The sequence below is a fragment of the Cebidichthys violaceus genome, unplaced genomic scaffold (genome assembly GCF_023349555.1).
Source record: "Cebidichthys violaceus isolate CVI_PGR_0920_01 unplaced genomic scaffold, fCebVio1.0.p SCAF_5, whole genome shotgun sequence".
NCBI classification, from domain to species: Eukaryota; Metazoa; Chordata; class Actinopteri; order Perciformes; family Stichaeidae; genus Cebidichthys; species Cebidichthys violaceus.
Window position 1 is genome coordinate 6977110 of NW_027176705.1, and position 21886 is coordinate 6998995.

General features: G+C 38.5%; 1 protein-coding gene across 2 annotated transcripts in view; it reads left to right on the forward strand.

Annotated features, from left to right (window-relative positions):
- Nucleotides 1–21886, forward strand: part of LOC137887269 (CUB and sushi domain-containing protein 1-like) — a 361990-nt gene that overhangs the window by 170905 nt on the left and 169199 nt on the right. For both annotated transcript variants that reach the window (XM_068730105.1, XM_068730106.1), the window contains exons 4-5: nt 11242–11436; nt 12571–12778. In XM_068730105.1, coding sequence (XP_068586206.1) covers nt 11242–11436; nt 12571–12778 — 403 coding nt within the window. The remainder of the gene's footprint in view (nt 1–11241; nt 11437–12570; nt 12779–21886) is intronic.

Genomic DNA, 21886 nt, shown 5'->3' on the forward strand with positions numbered 1-21886 from the left:
TGTGGTGAACATAACAGCCTATGTTGTCAGTGATTGACCATTTCACACTCTTAATTTCACAATAATGAAATGGCATTTCTAACCATTATCACAATGTGTGTGTGTGTGTGTGTGTGTGTGTGTGTGTGTGTGTGTGTGTGTGTATCTTTGTTTGTCAGTCTGATGATATATGAGAATGGTTGTGACATCGAGTTTACCCACAATTCCGTGCTGCCCGAGGGACCATGAACTGTCACCTACCAAGGAAATTGACTGGTTTGCACACATGCAATGACACACACACACACACACACACACACACACACACACACACACACAAATTAATGTACCAGTAATACACACATTAGCACACAGGACGACAAATTGATTCACACATACATACGGCATGAAAAAAGACACACACATACAAGCCCATCCATCCATTGCGTATCGTGACTTGACAGATGTAAATGTGCCCAAAGGACAGCAGGACTAAATGAAGATGCATTATTTTGTGTGTGTGTGTGTGTGTGTGTGTGTGTGTGTGTGTGTGTGTGTGTGTGTGTGTGTGTGTGTGTGTGTGTGTGTGTAAAGGAGAGGGAGTGGTGCAAGAAGCAACAGGGACAGCAATGATTAATGTCCATTTTAACATTTGAGCAATGCACACTTGTGTTCCTGTTTTTTTCAATTGTATTCTCCTCTACTCATTTCTATTCTTAGCATTCACACCTGTTTAATATTTACAGCATGTCAGATATCAGTGTTGTAAACCTTTTCCTGATCTGCTTATTTCTGGTTTCTGTCATAAGTGATCTGTGGCTTAGTTATCAACTTAAATTGTATCTGCTACCTGACTGGGGGAGAAAACCGGTGGATTCAGATACAAATTACAAACTAGTCTGTCTTAACACACAGAATTAGCAACACTGTATTTATGACAAAAAAGACATTTACTTTGCTAGGGCATACTTATACGTTCATGCTTTCTGTGTGTATGTGTGCATAAGTGGACTCACACATGTGCATGTGAGTTTTGATGAGGCAAATGACTCCATTTCCTCTGTTGTTTTGTTCGATATACCACAGCCTCAGGGCAGGCCACTCTTACAATGGGAAGGCATAGCATGTCAAGTTTGTCATCATTGATGACAAGAAGGAAACAAATGGAACAGGATGTGTTGGCTGTGCTCTTTGGAGAGGAAGAGAGGTAGGAGGAGCCGGAGGGGACAGGGTGATGAAGGAGACTGGGAATGGATGTGGTTTTAGAGATTTTAAGTTTTTTTGGCTGAAGATGCTATATCATGTCTGCCACCCAATGTTCCTCAGGACTGTGACATAGTTAGGCGTAAGGGAACTTCAGGCATTATTGCAGAGAGCTCATGAAAATAGACAAGTGAGCAGAAAGACAGACGGACTGGTGTTTGCTGACTTTGTATATTTTTATGCCTTTAATTATTTTTCATTGCAGTAATGCATTTCTCAGCACAATTAAACTGCTGCTTCACTGGTTGCTTTCATATTATTGTAACTAGATAGTTCAGGCCTCGAGTACAGTATGAATTATACAGGAGTTCAAGCATGAAGCTATATTTGGCAGCATGAACTTTATTTATAATAATAAATATATTTGAAAATTTTACAAAAAGTTAACATTTTACAACTTTGTTAGTAGTTTCTTCAAATATTAACAAAGTATGCAAGCTTTCTGCAACTTCACATTAAAGCTGTAGGGTGTCACACTATCATTCTTTTTATGAGCAGCTCAGCCATTTGGTTTGAAAGTAAAACTATGTTGTTAATGTGATTCAAAGAAAATAGAAAAACAAAAGTAAAGTAAAGCCATTAGTAAACATCAACAAAAAGTAAAGCCATTAGCCATTACTGATGCTGCAGAGCAGAGTACTATATTAACATTATGTTTTGGATTTCAGAATACAGACAGCCTCTGAAGTCTGGGGACTCCAGATTATCATATTGGAAGCTAGTTGCACAAATCTAGGCTGAACTGTCCCGGATAAAAACATTTACATATGTGTATAGTGCAGAAGTTCCTTTTAAGAGCAAATAACTTATGATGTGTTCTGTGTTGTCTTATACGGAGGTTGACTGTTTGTCACCTGCAACACTCTGTAGCCTAAGGCTAGGTCACTGTTTCCATAGTAACCACCTTCCAGGAGCACATTTCCCAAATCTGTCATTGTGTTATTATTCTTGGACATGACATTTAAAGAACTCTCAAATAAAGTGCTTCCCAAAACTTGTTGGAAAGACATACTGTATGTGACTGCTATCATCATGTTGTGTTGGTTGCAGCAAAGAGCTCTGAAGCTTTAGTGAGAAATGTGTACAGTAGATCTTTCTCCTCAGCCATGATATCCTTCCAATCAATAAGTATTGTTTTAGAACAAGAATAGAAGAATAGAACTTAAAAAATTAGAATGTTTCAATTCTTTTTTCCATGATCTTTGGGGAAGTTGTTTTAAATCAATTCTTAGAGGTTTTGGCCGATAAAGATTCTCCTCTGTTCTATTATAAGTCTCTTAAGAAAGGAAATCCATGTACTGTCCTGTCCTGTTCCTCAGCAACTCCTTTAGTTAATTTTCATTCCCCAGTGCTCCCAGTCCAGCTGGGTATTGTAATCTATTCCAGCATTGCCCCATGGCTTTCTCCATGTCAGTCTTGTCCTAGAACACCTTAGGGGGCAGTGTCCTCACTTTGTATCTCCATACTTTAATGCAAAATAGCACCAGATCAACTCTGCTATTTTCCAGAGTCAGTGAGACCCTCATCTCAACTACATGTATTCACAGGTTAATTTACAGCCTAATTGCAACAAAACTCAAGTGGTATTTCTAAACCTTGAACATGCTTATGGCCATTTATTACCAGCTTTTGGCACACTGCCAAAAAACTAATGCTGAGAAGCTTGAACTATAATTGATCTGAAGTGGATTCCAAGAATAAGATCATTCCCTACAATAAGTGTCACTCTCTCCTATCTTGTCCAGGATACAGTATCTTACTCCTTTCTATGCCAGAAAATGCTTAGCACAGCATAGCTCTCATGTCTCCCAAATCCAGCTGCTAGCTGAATTATAAAAGCTTGTAGACATGATCATATTTTCACACATCAGTGGTGCTAATCCATGACAAAACAGATTTTTAAATTCAGGCACTTAAAAGTCAACACCTTATGTACCTCAGCCCAAGTGGCAGTTACTGACACAGCTTCTGCACAGGCAAAAAGATCTTGGCCTTGCCAGCCTGTAGGTTTCTCTAGATGACTTTGGTCTACCTCTAGGTCAACTCCCAACCCTCAATTCACCTTAACAGAAGTGGTGATCAGTGGCCACAATAATTAAAATAGAGCACTCAAAGCTTTGTCAGTCTTGAAATTGAATAAATGGAAACTCCCATTGTTACTGAATAGGTGGAAAGCACCACAGCTCACGACTGGAGAAGAAGCAAGAAGCAAGAGAGAAGAGGGTTGAGGTGGCAGTGCACAGCGAGAGGAGGGAGGAGGATAGTTTTAAAAGCCTCAAACACAAGTCCCTCAAGCTTCAATTTAACAGGTCCTGTCTAAAAGTAATTATTCTCTTTGCTACAATATATGTATTGCCGGCAGATAAACCTCAGTGCTTAGGCTCTGAAAAGGTTGAGAATCATTATTTGGTATCTAACTGCTCTCAGTAGCCCAAAAGAATGGCACACAGACACTGAAGCTCTGGGTTGACTATTCTGTACAGTAGCACAATGATATAACGCAGTTATGACTTGCTCGGACATGGAGGAGTAAACAGTTACAATACAAATAGCTTTTCAACTGTAGTAACTATTCAGTAACAACGTACATGTCACTACATTAACTTTGCTTGATTTTGAGCAATTTGCATGGCAACAATAGCTTGAGCATCCCTAGAACTACACTATTACATCTGTATACATAGATTGATGAATCAAACAGCTATGTGTAGTGTAAAAGGGTTTGCTTGTAAAGACAAATGTTACAGTAGGCCTGTGTTTCTATTCCATGTCTGTGGGCAAATAGCTGGTCATTCTGTGGCTGCTGGTCTTTGTAGTGTTGGCCATTACAGCGTGGGGATGTTGGATATTAGCAACCAACATTTCTTGGTTCCATAGTCAAGCTGGAAAGGGTAAGGAGAGCTGGTGTTTAACAGAGGGTAGCTGCTACAGTGATTACTCTGTTTAGCAGGTGATTGATTAGAAGCTCTGCTGGAAATGTCACTTGCCCCGCTAATATATTTTCACAGAGGGAACATAGAGAAGGCGGTGTTAATATATTTTAATACGTTTACTCTGAGGAAAAAGACCATGAATGTAACTTTTTAGAGTTAAATGGGGTTTAGGTCTCAACGTAATATTGTAGAATACAGAGCTGTATGTAGATAGAATGTGGTTTTCTATTGCAGTGGTATTTGGTATTACATGTACACAACCAAGTTCTAATCTATTACTGTTGTTTACTACGTAACTTGTGATTCACCAAGCCCTGACTCATTAGGTTGTGGTTTATTCTATGGTATTCTCTGTGTTGTAGAACAAAGTGAAGTCTGTACTCTGATTGCCCTCCTTCACTGGTGATCGCTGGGAATAAGTGCTGGAAACATCACTGGCTGGCACACTTAAAAGGAAAATCCAGCATCTGAAATTGTTAAGCAGATTTCAGATATGTTCTTCTCATTATCTTGGACAGCGCAGTCACTATTTGAGATAATAAACAGCTCTCTGTCCCACAGCAATAAATGCAGGAATGAAAACTCTGATCTGTAATATCATTGTGACGTACAGTGCCTCATGCTGCTTTGAATATGAACTGAATGAACTGTAAGCACACGGTATTTGTTCGAGCTTCGTCAAAGTAGACATCCCTTGGTGTCCCTGTGCCTAAGTGTTGTTTGCTGGAAAACTTCATCACTAGAGCCTGACTTATAAGGTTAAAACGATTGTAAACATTACTCAAGATGCTAATACTTATGCACAAACACATACTGGTTTACGATGAGTTGCTAATGCTTTGTAGTGTACCATTGTAGGTTGTATTTTATGTTGCAAAATTAAATCACGCTGCTGTTTGCAGTAAAAAATAGCACAGTATACATCCATAACCTGTTTAACTTAATCGGGTAAATTGGATTCTTTAAAAACTAATTATATACAGGGAAACCATTGGCAGCGATGTAACCTCCATATCCCCGCTGGAAAGTTATTCTTGAGTAATTTGTCTCCATGTTAAAGCTAACTGCTTTGGCTGGCAACCAACACATTTGGTAACGCTCTTTAAAGGGGCCCTGCCCTGAAAGTCAATGATCCTCTTACACATTTCTCTAAAAAATAGTGAAAATCAATTTAGAGGGCTCCAGTGGTGGGAGCAAAGGTGTGCTCAAAAGGTGGAATACTCCTTTAATGTATATGATTAGCTGCTGGAAATATCGCGTCAGCTGTTGACACATTAAAACTAGGGGAGCGCAGCAGGAGGTGAGGGTCCTCCATTCAGCTTTGGCCCTAGGCCACAGTTGGCCAGGAGCCCCATTAGTGTTTGGTTGGTTAGAGTTATTATGTTCAATGTGTCAGTGAAGCTGTTAATACATTTACACCATGGGAGCACTTGCGGTACTGGGGAGTCCATTTAGCTCAGGGGCTTTGGCATCTTTCCAACAGCAACAACTCTACATCAAGAATCACAGATTAAAAGAGTATGGCGATTGCTATTTGTAAATACATGTACACCATGGGAACTGAGTAGAGGTGTTAATGGATTATGGATTGCACCCATTGAAAGATGTTTTCATTGTGAACTCAGAGTCCCAGTAGAGTTGTCGATGGGAAGTGATTTGTTCAGACTCAAAGTGATGGATGGTGGGCAGGTAAAATTATGTTGTATGCACTTTTTCTCAACACTTACTGTATACTAGGGTGTTGAGTGTGCGAAATCTGCTATAAACAGGCCAATCTGCTATTGTAGTATAGTATAAATTCACTTGTTAGTCTGAAGATCTAACATCTATACTCCAAAGTTTACTGATTAAGGTTTTTGGTGCAAAAATGAGTGACTTGTGTTTTTTAAATGTATTTAAAGGGTGGAGAACATTACTTTGCATTTCACCAACCTGATGTTTGCGTTAAGCTGCATGCAATAGGGTCCAGAACTATTTTTATTTAAAAAAGTTAACTAATCCTGCAAAGTTTTAATCACTCTAAAAGATGAATTTTCCCACACAAATTTAAAATGCTAACATCTGTCCAAATCCCTGTTTGGCAATTTGTGCACACGGTCTGACATTTGTTCTGGTTCCGCTTGGTTTTAACTATACAGCCCCCTGGAAACCAAACTAGAAACTTCTTTTTTTTGGCCAGGTATGAGGAGCTAGATTTGACAAAACATCTGTTCCAACTTTGGCTTGTAGCAAGTTACATGCTGTGGATACAAATATAGTTCACTCCAGTTGTTTTGTTTCTGTCAGGTAATTACGGGGTCATCTTCCACTTGCATCCCATGTGTTTTCAAGGAGTGACAGCACAAACAGCATCGCTCACACAATCTTTTGGAATAAATACAGTATGTTTGATTATCACCTAATAAAACAGTATCTGTAATTTTTGAGTCGAGTAATTATTCAATTTTATTTAATATAAATTAATTTGCATTGAATGTTCTATTTGGAATTGAATTTTTGTTTGTCTGCCCCTAGTGCACTGCATTTTAACCACAGGGGGAAAGCAAGAGGTTATGATGGCTGGCTTCTATCCAGTAGCAATCGCTTTAGTGCATCAATAACAGATTCAAGGAGCTGTTTGCTTTGCTATTTTTAGTGGATGGTTACATATGTGTTGCTGTATATTTATATTGTAGGAGAGAGCATTGTAGAGGAAGTGCAGAGGACCTTGCTTAAGAAACTACTTTTCAGCAGTAGCTGGTTTAGGCCGGACCTTTGATATGACACATAGACAGATACATTTTCAATGTAGACACGGTTCTAACTAAACAATAACTTAGAAAGGCAGACCATGTCTAGGGTTAGTGAGTGTTAACAGTTTGCATTGTGAGCAACAAGAAAGGGTGTTAGGTTTGATCTTCATTCACACGTCTATTATAGCAAGCTCTTTCCAAAGACTCATTGTTATGAGGATTGTAGGGTTATATAGAGAAACTAATGGTAGAGGAGGGGGAATAATACATTGGAAAAGATCAAACTTAAAATATGATACAATTGTTTGCGTTCAAGGTTTCTGCAAGATACTGATAGTGATTTATTATTAATTTAACAAAACCTCTCTCATCCTCCTCTTCCTGTCTCCCTCACTTCCTCATTCCTTCTGGCTCTCGTCTTTTACTCCCGTCTTCCTTCATTTTTTTTTCTTTTAGCCTTAACACAGGTTTTGCTTCCTCTCTTAACTCTTTCTCTGTCCTTCCACTTTGTAGTCTTCTCTCGCATTCACCACACTTTGAATGCTAGCGTCAGTGTTGCTTAGCCTTGATGTCATCACCTTTCGCCTGCTACTCACTTCTGTATCACTGTTAAAATATTGCCCTGTCTCAGAGTTACCATAGCAACACACTGACCTGCCTTAAGGCTGTGAAGGGCCGGAAGGGACAGCTGCAACAGAGGAGTGTCATCAGTCACACACACACACACACACACACACACACACACACACACACACACACACACACACACACACAGTCATGCCTAAACAAACAAAAAGACATGCACAGGGTTTAAGACACACATACACACACACACACACACACACACACAGAAAGTTATTCCATTGATGGTGGGTGGTAAAAGTGGAAAAAGAACTTCCTCACCAACACACAGACATCTCAAACACTTTTGAGAAAAGTTTCAAACCTTGACCCTTCTAACGTCAGTTTTGGACGTGGCAGGAACAGCGTGTCAGTGTCCACTCATAACATAAATAGTGTCTTTTTAAGATAAACTTCTGTCTTCACAGGAAGTTAGGGTTAGGTAACAAACCACATCACTATAGGTTTAGGAAAATAATGTGCTTGACGGTAACTTGACTGACTGAGTAAGTGGCACTGACCAACAGTCAACGTTTTAGTTGGATTCAGACCAGGTTGGTGTAGAAGGAAACACATGGCTGTCTACAGAGTCACTATAACTATAATTTTGTATCTTTAGATTGTAAACATTTTAAGTGATTTGAAAAAAAATGTGTTTGTTGTACTTCTGGGTTTAAGTCCCACTAAATCAGCTGTAATGAGATAATGAGGACTGCACTGTCCTCTGTGCTCATCATGAGAAACAGCAGTTCCTTGTACACATCTGTCCATGTTTAGTATTCTGATTGGTCCATTATTGTAATGCACGCTTTTTCGTGAAATAACCCCAAATGACCTTGACTTGTAAATTGTTAGAATAAAATAAAATGAACAAGGAGTCATCCAATATTATGTAATCAAAGTGATTATGCTTCTGAATACAATTGCGAGTGGCTAATGTGAACTTTCCCTGGCATGAGGTTACAGCTAAACAAATTTGTATAGTGCTGATTAAAAACAAGGCAAACAAATCAAAGCACTGTGTGCACAAAGCCAGTATTACTCTCTCCATCTACCTTGTAAATAAGTTGCAGTAACCAGAGATAATACTGATTATTGATGGCAACATAAAAAAAGGAATTTATCATTTGTTATCTGAATTTGTAGTGGAAAAAAACTCACTTACTGTCTTATGAATTTTGATCTAAACATTGAAGACAAGACACAACAATTAGGTCAGGTGGAGACAAAAGTGTAACACCTATATTTATTACGGTTTGTTTGAAATCGCCTTATCATAGCATGAGTGCATGCATTCTGCATTAAGCCCTGCTTGGACCTACAGTACAGCCCATATAGTACACCTAGAGGAATCAGACATTATCTTTCTAATCAATTTATTAGGTCTGCCATTACACTAAGCTACTGCATGGGCACAGAAGTATTATGTTACCTGCAGTGCCATCAGCAATGTGTCTTCTTAGCATTAAAGCTGGCGCTGTTAAAAAATATGTCATGATTATCTATTTTTGTAACATCCACATTTATTTATAGTTGGACTGAACAGGAGAATTAAATTTGCATTTGAATTAAAAATACACAGTATTGTTTGATGAAAGTCAAACATTTTCATTTGTTTCTGTTATTTGTTTGATAACTTTAATAGACTTAATTTCAACACCAGGAGCTGTCCATATTAAACTCCCACATTTCAATAGAATTTACTTGTTATAGCAACGATAGATTGCTACCTAAAAGTTGATGTGGCTAAAAAACAAACAAATAAAAAACTTGTGGTTCTGAGGACTATTCCTTTAATATCAAATCCCTTTAAATACAGCTATAAAGCCATCATCTGCAGTAAACATGTATATGAATATGAAGTCCTTTAGAAGTGGGCCAACTGTTACCAAATTTAAGCTACATTTCATATACTGTATCTCACATTCACCCTACTTCAGCACTGCATTCAATACACTACCAAAGATTATGTTGTGATTTTAAAAGGCTAGTCCCAGCAAACCAGACTCTACTGTTCAATATTGTATGGCTGAAAAGAGAACACTTTATTGCCAAAATGAAAATGTTTTCTCAAAAATGCAGCTCTTGTTAAGTATGAAATTAGCTGGATACTGACAACATTTGTGAACACTATCCTTCCCAAATACCCCCTGATTATTTCAGACATCAGTCTAAATGAGGGAATATCTTTGTGTACCAAGCTGGCTCACCTGGCAGACACAGGACTGTACGGTCACATAAGTGTGACTAACGACTTGGCTCAGACGCATTCTTTTTTTAATTCTCTCTTTTTTCCATTGCTTATCTCATTCTCTCTCTCTCTTTTCCTCCTTTTTGCCATCCTTCAGTCAGTGCTTTAGTTTGGGCTCTGAATTTGATTGTGTGTCTTACCTTGTTAAAACAAAACAGGCAGCATGTTTGCACAGAGGACAGCATGGTCAGCTGAGTGTGAGTAACTTGCCTCTGATGCATGACTTCATACAATCCGAATAATGAGTCAATTAGTATAAATTATACATGTTTAGGGCCCACTGTAATTAGTTCACCTCTCTCTTTTCCTGTCTGACTGGAGTCTTCGTCTTTACCCTTTCCTGTCTCCTCCTCCTCCCCTCCTCTCCCCTCTCCCGCCCTCCATCATTCTGTTGCTACTCTTTCCCCCTCTTCATTCTCCTGTCTATCTCTACATCCTCCTTTCTTTTTTCTCCACTTCCTCTTCTTCTTTGTCTTCCTCTCACCCCACACCCCTCCCTCTTTCTCTCTGTCCTAGTTCTCAGGGTCTCATGGTGAAGCTTTGTCTAATTACCATGCTAGCGTTTAATTGGAACAGCATCCACAAACACACAGATTGACTGACTGAATACCCCTTACGTGTAGACACACTGCACTGTGCATGCACATACGCGCACACATTAAAATTAGCCATTTGGATACACATTACATGCACACAGTACACACCCAGCAAGTTAACATGCTCCAGTTATACAAATACACACAACACACAGTGTACACTGGGGTCAGATACTGTGGAGATCATCCAGGTTGTACTGTGCTGATGTCCCTTCTGTAGAGCTGTTGGCAACAGTCACAGATTGATATTGGCCTGGTTATACCATGAGCTACCTTTAGCTGCTCCCACTGTGGAGCTGTGTCACCTAAGAACTGGCAGCAACAGATGCAGATTGGAGAAAAACTAGCCAGACATCTAAATACCACTCAGTCACTTTCACATTTTTTTAGGTTCCTAGGGAACCAAACATACACATCTTTCTTTTTTTATGTTTTTGATTCTGATGGTTAATATTTGGTCAGTTTCCACTGTAAATAGGAATGATTCATGTAAATCGTTGTTGATATTCTGAGATTTGTTTGACATTCAGTTTTGTGTGAATCATCACATAATTTACCAATTTACATTCAAGAGATATTGTTAGAACTGTTGTCAAAACATGTATCCTATGTCAATGGCTCTTAACCTGGGGGTCAGGAGAAAATACTTGCTACTTTCTTTGCTTTTTTCTTGGGAAATAGTTTAAGTAAACAATATTCAAATGAAACATTCAGAGAAGCTGAAATCAGTCTTTTGATTCAACATGCCTTTACCTCATAGACATATGCGATTAGTTATGTTGGGTCACAAATATTATTTGTTTTGTTTAATTTTAGCTATGATATAATTAAGTTTAATTGTCTCTGTTTTTTTCTTTGTGTTTCAGTCTTGCCCAGCCACACATGTGGCACCCCCGGTCTCATCCCAAATGGGGTCATTCATGGCTTGCGGTACAACATGGGGGACAAGATCCGATACAGCTGTGAGTCAGGGTTTGTATTGGAAGGACACAGTATCCTCACGTGTATTGTATCAGCTGGGAGTGGAGCACAGTGGGACTTCCCGTCACCATTTTGTAGAGGTAAGATGTTTTCTTTCTTTCTTTCTTCCCCTCTTTCCTTCTGTCTTTCTGACTGTGTCCTTTTTGTCTATCTTTTTCCTTTCTTTCTTTTTTTCTCCTCCCTTTAATGTCAGCATTGAAGCCATATCCTCTCTTCTTGAAATAGATCATACAAATATCCCATACCTTACCTGACATGACAACTTGCATGTAACAAAACACTCATAAGTGAAATTTATTTCTAGAAATTCCTAATGCCAAACAAGAAAAGCAGGATAAAATGTAAGGAAACATAAACAATTGTTTGGATCATGAGAATAGAAGGACCTTAACATGAGGTCACAGGCCAGAGGAAGGTGAAAGCCGCAATGTATCGATTACTTTTAAAGCACACCTTAACAAACCATTGTATGAACCAGATGGAGCCTAAAATCCTCAAGCAAAGCCATTCTGATGGTTCATTAGTCTACAGACTAGAACAGTTATGTCCAGGTTTTTACCATCAGCGCCAGTAGATGGTTGAACAGCTTAGCTCAGTGATTTCGTATCTTGTGATCCATCACTGCAAAGCACACGTTATATATTTTGTTTTGTTTTTCAGAGGATTCATTTAAATGATTGGATTTCTGCTTTCTTGCTGATTATACATCAGCAAGAAAGCAGAAATCCAATTCCTCCTCCAATCATTTCCTTTTTTTCACATTAATTACTTTGTTAAGAGTTTGAAGATGTAACTCTGATATAATTGATGATGAGGATAAAAATGACAATATTATTGTTATTTTTGTTGCAATATTCTTATTAACATGTGAATTGTGTTAATTTATCTCAAAATAAATGAATCTAAGTATATACATTACGTACGAAATCAAGCTATTGAACTTACCATGAAAAAAAAAAAAACAATTAATGAAAACTTAATTTGAGTAGCACCTTTGATACAAAATAACGCAATTAACAAATTTCTAAATTACAGTAAAACAATTTGAAATGTATGCACACAAGAAATTAACATGATAAAAGGGAAATAACTCTGAATACAATATTATAACAGATAACTAGCACATGATCAAGCCAACCCAGGAGAAGATGCACCAAAGCCAGAGTTTGAAATATAAAACCTACCTGTCTTCTTATCCTTACCTCTCTCTCCAGCGGAGGGAGCATGTGGCGGTACGTTGCGAGGCACTGCAGGTTCAATAACCAGCCCTGGATACCCTGCAGAGTATGACAACAACCTGGACTGTACGTGGTCAATCCTCTCTGAACCCGGGGACACTATAGCTCTCGTCTTCAACGACTTCTTATTAGAGGACAAGTACGACTTCCTGGAAATCAGCGGGACAGAGGCACCAAGCATATGGTGAGATGCATTCCATAAGCAGACTGCAATGTCGAGTAGATAAATAGTCATGTTGGAGGGCACACAAGTCTTTGTGAAAAACAGCAGGAGTGACACACCACATGCTGAGGTGGACCATAATAAAAACAGACACACACACAGTCACCACTGACATTTGAAAGGTGAATAGCATGTGCTTAGCATTTGTCTTTCAGAACTAGAGGATAACAAACACAGACAAGAAGCCACAGCCTCGTTCTGTGTTTCAGGTGGGGACACATGATTCTACTCTCAAAGAATTAGAAGCCTGGAGGCATTATTGTTTTGTGAGCTTACGTGTTCACATTAAAGAGAACAGTTGTTGTTTTCACTGCATTTTTCTCTAACTTGAATATTTTCAAAGGGGGGCATTAAAAGAGGACTAAGGATGTTGTTCAAGAGGACAGATACAACTACTGATTGATTAGCTGCACAGGAGTCCTGTTGATTTTCCTGTTTTATTCAAATCCCACAGGGAAGGTGATAAATTGTTGTTTTCACTCCCATTTCCTGTGGTCACATTTGAAAATTGGCACTATGTTGTACCAGAACCCACTCTGATTTTTATTTAGAGCGCTGTTGGTATTCATGTTGATTTGTTTAGAATATACCACATCTCCAGTAAAGGTTTAGGTGTGTTTTTGCAGGGTTGGAGGCAGCTTAACTGTTAGGTATGCAGGGTTGTTGCTGTTTCAAGTTGCTGGAAATGCCTAGGAAATCTAGAGAGGGGAAAGCAGTTTGTCCTTCCTCAGTAATAACAACATACATACCTGTGAGCCAAGGCTGCTCAGAAATCGAAGGTAGTACAGTAGACTCCTGGGTTTCAGTGTGTCATACATATCTCTAAAAATTAACTCTAAAGAAAATGATACTACATTTAGGAAATCAAAAAATTCTGTTATTCTACAACAGTCTATGTTAGCCTCTGTTACGCCACCTTTGGACATCTGCTTTTTAAGGAAGAGTAATTGTTTTCTGTTTAACTGAAATACGTTTCTGGAAAAAAAATAAAAAGAAGACACACCAATTGAATTAACATTTAAATGTGCTTGTTGCTGCTTGCATGAAATAGTTTGATATATATGTTTTTCTAGAATGGAGAATTATTTGCAATATGTCTTTGAAATCCTTTGTTTAAAAAAAAAAAGATTTGTATCACTGCAAATTAAGAAATCATCAGCAAAACTTTTTTTGAAAAAACATTTTCAAGTGGCAATATAAATTTAGAATCTTATTTTTTATCAATCTCACCTCTCCCTGTTGATTCCTAAAACGCATTTATACATCACCATGTCCTGCAGAAACTGCCTCCCAGTTTAAACTTCCTCCTGACTTCAACTGATATATGACATTGTCTTCCATGTGAGGAAATGATACATGATTGTGGCCCAACTTGCAGAAGAACAGAATGATAGGTCGACAGATAAATAAATGAAGGATAGCACCAGTTGGAAACAAAAGGAATGGAGAATAATTGCATGTTTAGTCCTGTCACCAGCAGAGCGGTACACATCAGCCATCGCATCCTCATGATACAGCGTGTGTGTCAGTGTCAGGTCTTAAGTGGCCCTCTAGCTGTGTGAGCTGTTGATCTTTTCTCTAGGCTCTGACAGATTACACACACTCAAGTTTGCACACACATACACACATAGCTCGTCTCTGACAGTATAACATTCAAGGACCACTGTCAACCCACCCTCTGCAATGCAGGGGGAAGATACGGAGCACACCCAAGGTTTTATCACATGGAAAACAGTGACTGCAGCAACTGGAGCCTTTTGATGCAACACCTTGTGTTTCATTTTATATTTGTTGGAGGATTGATTAAAGTAATTTCAAGGAATGTCATATTTAAGTTCTCAGATAAACACTACAGAAGTATGAAATGATATGAGGAAAATAATATCCATCTTAAAATGTATACAAGGTTTACCAACAAAGTAAACTTATTTTGATATCCTCTAGTACACAGCAATAACAGTAGTTATGCATGTTGTTTGTTCTTTTGCATTTTTTTTAATTATTTTTATTATATATGTGACAGGTCAAAAACAGAGAGGGAGTGAGAAAGGGGGTATACAACAAAGGTCCCAATTTAAGACGCCAAAGGTCACTCAGATGCCAGATAAATCAATGGCCTAAAACAATGTAATTATATAAATATATTATATGAAAATAAACCTAAATGGACTTCTGTATTTTATACAATCCTAAATCCTTCTCTCCAGAGGTGGGATTAAGAGATGAATGACATTCACACCGAGGCATGTGGGCAGGTCATTGTGAAATGACTGACACCTGACAGGACCACTGTGACGGGTTCTTCCTGTTTACCGTGAGCTTTTTCTGATTGGCTGTCCCAAAAGCAATTTCCTGTTTTATGTTCCTGTCTGCTATCTGGCAGTTTGAATGTCAGGTTGACTGGTTGACACACACACACACACACACACACACACACACACACACACACACACACACACACACACACACACACACACACATACACACATGGCCATATCATCTTATTTCATTCCTTGTATCCTGCTTTTGGACCACTAAACTATCTTTTTTTTATTTTTATTTTGCCTAATCTGTTTGATTATGTCCTGGATACCCAGTTTTCAGGCTTCAACGGACTTGCGACGCTTTAATGCTTTGAAACCTGCCTTCTAAATGATGTCAGTCTGACAAAAGAGTGCAGTTGGCTAATGTGAACTTTATTTCACCCGAATTATTAGTGAAATATAAAGAAGACTGCACGGAGTATGGGGTAGAAAATGAATGCAGACAACTGGGAGACAAAATAAGAGGGGTCAGGAAGGCAGAAGGCTTCCAGGCATTTGTGTTGCTGGTGCCTACTGAGGTCCAATGGCTTTATAGCATTGTATGGCTTATAGTATGCATTTCTCTTTGTTCGCTATATAGCAAGTGAAATGTCAACGGGTCACACAGCTGCTTCTGCAGTTGAGAAGGTCAACAGTCCCTCTCAGTGCATGTATTTGCACATGACTTCCATGAATCAATATGACGTTCCTTATTCTTCTGGGAAACAAGTAATCTGACAAGTAAACTAAATCCAGGAAGAAGACTTTTTCAGAAAGCTGATAATCTGAGGTAAAACCGCTGGTTTCTCCAAGCAACAGCATGGCTGTCTTTTGTGAAAGAGACACTTAGAATTTTTTATTTGGCTATTTGATATATGATACACAGGCTTTTCACTGTTTTTACAGAGTCCCAGTTTCAATACTTGTGTTTGTTTCTGTGCACTAAAGTCTTGGTGACCTGAAAACTTAGAACACATAAATAGCTTATCTTGAATAAAATCTAATACACATAGACTGTTATCTGTTTTGTTGTTACAGCTGATATCTTCAAATCTGAACAGATTTTCTACTTGATTACCTACTTATTCAGTTTAATTATGTTTAGCAGATATTTCCTGCTTTTAAATCCTTCTTCTCCTGTCTACAACATAACCTCTACCCTTCCACCCTTTTTTCCTTCTTCTTCCTTTTTCTCTGCATTCTCAACACTCCCTCTGGCTATCCCTTCTTCTCTCTTTCTCTCCCCACTGTCTGTCCTCCTTTCCTCTTTTATCTCAGTCTATCAAAACACAAGACAAACCAAAATGCTTAAAGGCCAATGGTCGTTTTCTTCAACTGAATGAATTTGTACTATGCTAAAGGCCATTATATCCAAGAAGCACGGCCAACAGTGATTATCATATTAGATTCTTCATTGCTTACTACATTATTCACATTGATTTTAACCCAGTTGCCGTTAATGAAAACTTCAGAATTTGCTGCAATGTATCATCACCATGAGAGTCAAGGATGTTTAATAAGTTTGTTTGTTATGGTGATTTAAAGAGACTGATGGAATCTCTGAATTTTCACATTAAATTAATCCTTTCCTATCCCACTTCTAACTAAATGAGGGGCCCGGATTGCCAATTATTCCTTAAATTGAATGACAGGGTCACTCACTTGACATGATGTAGAAACTACTACTCACATGTCTCCTTCCGTAATGCAGGACACCTGCGAGAAGGTCAGTCTCACATTCAGTCACTTCCATGTTTAACCCATTTTCCACAAGTTTAGCCATCCTGACAGAAAGTTGGTACTGATAGTCATGATCCCCTGAGAATGAATCTTGATGACTTTGGTGAGCCCCTAACTTTTCCTTTATTGACACCAGCAGGTTGACGTTGCTGGTTTTCAGTGAAATTTTTGACAGTGACAGTTTTGGATGGATTGCCATGAAATTTGGTAGGCACATTCATGTCTCTCTCAGACAGAATTGTAATACGTTTTGTGATCACTTAACTTTCAATCCAGCACTATCATCAGGTTAAAATTTAAATTTGTCTGAAACTTTGTTATACGACAAAATATCTGCTAAGCTAATAACAATCCTATCAGCCTTAGCTGTACTTTGCAAATGTTAGCATGCTAACATGCTAAACTAAGGTGAGTATGATAGCATTCAGCTCTGTGCCACTTTCAACCAAAGGAAACCAGTTATTTTGAACAAACAAATAAGTAGTTTTCATACAGACTACAGGCCAGTAAGTAAACATGCAATTTTCTGGAAGGGTTATATTATAGAGGAGATTGTAAGCAGTTTACTATCCATTTGCACTGTATTTTTATTCTCTTCTCTTTTCTATTACCTCTGATTCTTCTCTTTATCGCCATCATGTCTCTCTCTTTCTCTCTTTCTCTCTCTCTCTCTCTCTCTCTCTCTCTCTCTCTCTCTCTCTCTCTCTCTCTCTCTCACACACACACACACACACACACACACACACACACACACACACAAAAACACATACACAGTTTAATTTTTAATTACTTTATTGGCTGCAATAGAAATTGTTGATGCAAAGTAATTTCCATTCAGTCATCCATTTTCTATTTGCTTATCCAGGTCATTTTCTAGTCAGTTAACCAAGGCACAATTTGTTCATTGATTGGAAACAGCATAAGAAGAGAAGCCCAGATGTTACTTTTGTGGGAAGCTCTTCCAGCTTCGTCTGAGGGATCTGGAGTGACAGTTAAGGCCATGGAAGAGATTTAGCCCCACTTGCTGTTCCTGGTTTTCCCTCAGAGCCCCCTCTCAGTAGGCTGGCAACGCTTTTTTACCATTTGCCAGAACTGCCTAAAATGGCTTCTTTTAATCAACATCAAGGTCTTGCTGTTTGCCAACAGATTTCTTTCATTCTTACACTCATGAAGTGTCAGACCAGCCATCCCCATTTCAATCAACGGCAACTTCAATCTAATTTTTGACTACTTGCTGTCACCAATGCAAACAACTAGCAGTGGGACTTATGGATTGTGTCTGTGGGCAGGTTCAAATTCATTCTTTAATGTGGTCGTTGAGATTATTTGCTTTTCGCAATAATGTGGCAAGAGGGGAGAAGGGTGAAGCATGGATAGAGGGCTGGCAAGGGTCGTGTGCTATGGTCAGCTTCAAGTTTCCTAAACATTTTGCCCCGTCGCAGTTGCTCATCTTCATGGAACAAGCAAACAACTACTGAATGGTTTCAGCCATGACGCTGCTGATTCTTTTCCAAAGCCAAACACACTAAACCTCTCCAGGGGAATCAAAGATAATGGTCTGATGAACCCTTAAGGACAACATCATCTGCAAACGTCAGGAATACCAAGCTAATGTCACTGCTGCTAATGTGTAATACAAACACAAAAAAGGAGTCCACCTCGCCTCGCTTGAAGAAACTTGATTGTTCTGACATACTCATACTTTTGCAGCAAATCCCACAGAAATCTCTGGGGAACATTGTCTCAAGCATTTTGCTACACCCCAAAACACATGTAGACAATATTAACAAATCCCCATCTCTGCTGAAATAACTTAAATTGGGTAACATGCTGATCCATTTTTCCAAGACAGAGCCTACATCACTCATAGATGTGTTATTTAACAATCAGCCAGGATTTATGTTATAGCATCCTGATACACGCTTTCCATGGAAGGTTTAGCTATGTAATTCCTTGATCATTACTGAAATTTGGGAATGGCTTTGTCCGCCAATTCAAAGTGCACTACAACAGGCCTGCAGCATCTGTGGATGAACCGCATCGCATCCATTCTCAGTGCCTAGTGCCTCGTTCTTTTATTTGCCCTCACCTCATGTCCCTCTGTTACATCTCCTTTCACTCCTCCCTTTAGGTCCTTTTTTTTGCTGCTCCTCCTCCTCTTTTCCTCTCTCCCCACTCCTCTTTTGTAGCCACCAGCCCTATTAGTCTCCTTTCTCCACTTTGAAACACCTGTATTGTCCTGTTATTACATTTACATTTTAAATTATGTTTACTGGCTCTGCTATTGTGTGTGTGTGTGTGTGTGTGTGTGTGTGTGTGTGTGTGTGTGTGTGTGTGTGTGTGTGTGTGTGTTTCTGTTTGAGTGCGTGGGCGTGTTATGAGATTAAAAGTACCAGTGTACCAGGGTTTTGCACTAAGCACTTGGAATAAACAGCTATCTGTTTTGGATAATGCGCTTTCCAACTTTTTTGACTTGTTTCCAATCATTTATTTTTACAGTGCCTTTTTTCATTTTGCAGGTGCTCACATTCACATGGACTTGTGATGCCGTAGAATACACTTAAAATAAAGTATTGCCAATATGGAGGACCAGGGCCAAAACAACAGTGGCCAAACAGTAGAGAGTTATATCTGTTTCTTTGTGATGTTCATGTGTCACCAAAAAGCGTGTGCTCTAATTATAGAGGTGCACAGAAATACCTGCTCTAGGTTTCTTTGTGCCCCTCTCCTCTGTGTTTTGTGACTTGGCCTCTCTTTTCCTATTGTCTACTCTTCTCAGGTCTGTCAAACCTCGCCACTCATATCTTGTACACCTTCTTCTTTGTTTTATCCTCATCTGAGTTCTATCTTTCGGTGAAACTTTCAATTCTCTTTCTTCTTTTCTGTTCTCCGTCCCCTCTTTTCTCCAGTCACTGCTTTCTCATTTATCTCTATCCTTTGCAACCTCGTATTTGTAATTTCTAACTTCATTTAGACATGCCTCCTTGCCTCCCCTTTCTTAAATTTCAACATCTCCTCATGGCTTGTGTAACCTCTCGCTCTCTGTTCATTTAAGTGAATTTCCTTTTCTCACCTCCTCCCCCTTGTTCTTCATCCATCAGCTCCTGTTTTCTCGCATGTTTTTCTCTGTCCTCTTTCTTCTGTGCTTTCTTTCACCTTGTAAATTCCCGTTAGTCTCACATTTCTGCTTTTCGTCCTATAACCTATTCACTGGTTACTGTCCAACCTGTCTCCTCTGTTACCCTTCATGTATATTATTTTCAGTAACTTAGGCTTTCTTCTTTCAAACGTTTATCACTTTTGTCCTTCTTTCTTCCCTTTCAGTTCAGTCTCATGCCTCATCTCTCTCTCCTCCTCCTCCTCTCTGACCTCTTGTCTCTCCCTCATTCCAATGTCAGACAGCTGGCCAGTCCTCATGAATAATTGAAGAGATGCAGCATACCTCTCGTTTTTTTATCTGTTTCTCTCTCTACTTTTTAGATTTCCCTATTTTATTGTCCTTTTAAACATTGAATGATTTTGTGAAATTAATTTGTCAATATCCTTGCTGTCCTCAACCCTAACCATGTCCTGAAGAAGGGTGCTTTTCTGCGAGTTCTTAGTACATTTGTTAAAGCTGTGATTATTCATTTCTTACCACTTTCTTAGCACAGAAACATGCTTATTGTAAATTAATTTAAACAATTTGTGCAGCATTGTTTCAGAAATCAAAACATATCAAATAACTAAACTAACTAACTACAACTATTTGAAGAAATACATTATATTTCTTCATATTGAATTTGTATGCAAGTATAGGAATAGCATTGTATTATAATGGTATTGTTCAATGAGTCATTTTTTTTTTTTTTAGAGAAAACCAGTTTTCCATATCAATTCATGGTCATCAACACAGGACGGTTAGTTGTAAATGGTCTTTGCTGTTCATTGATATTATTAGATGAGTCGTGCCCATCTGACAAGCATTAAAATAGATTAGTACATTTTTTTGTAAAACAGCTGCTTATTACTGCCAACTTGTGTCCCTTAAATGTGAATTCATTGTCATTTGTACAATATATATATTATTCTGATAATGTAGGTAATTTGATCAGATATTGCTTATCCCCCTGTAGTTGTCATTCATTGTCTTTTTTACATAACTTTAATATAAAAAAATCACTAATGTCTTGAAGTTCTCTTTCATTGACTTCCGCTTTTTCATTGAAATGTATTCAGTTTTCCTCCCAACTTTTATCCAAATGTAGACTGACTTTAGGCAAAACAGAAAAGCCAGTGAAGCTGTTTCACCATATGAACCTTATTTATTGTCTAAGACCTTTTCCCTTAATCCCGCTGAAGTATAGAGGATGAGAAAAAAAACACAAACTTACAAACTTAACCAGGGTGAAAGTGCATTGAAACTTAAGAAAAATGAATTCTCATTTAACTAAAAAGCTTAATAATATAATACTTAATTGGTGTGAGTAGGGCTGCACCTCAATTTTGCTCACGCACCATACATTGAGCTCATAAGTCAGGGTCAGGTGCAGAACATTGAATATAGTATATAGTGCATTATATTCACTGTCCACCATTTAATTTAGGACCCTAAAAAATTCCAACAATTTTGCTGGTGATTATTCTCTTATCTCATATATGTGATAATGTCACACTACATGCATGACTATTTAATCACACTAACTAATAAAGACCACTGGTTGACTACATATTGCTCTACTATAGTCAGTATGATGTGTAGACTAAACAGTCTCCAGGACGACACATTGACAGTGCTTTTGTCTCATCTGACATTCTTCATATTCATTTTTTGCTTTTTTCATTTAACTGTATTCACAGAGACAGAACTTAATTTCTCCAATAATGAGCACTCAATTAAGTCCTTTAACAAGGACTCTTCATATTTTCTTTACCGCTTCTCATATTTTGTTTCTGCCCTTTTCCTTATCTGTGTTTCTTCCTCCCTCCCTCCCTCTATCTACTCAGTATACCTGCGGCATTATTGAAGGGCAGTTACAGTGGCTCT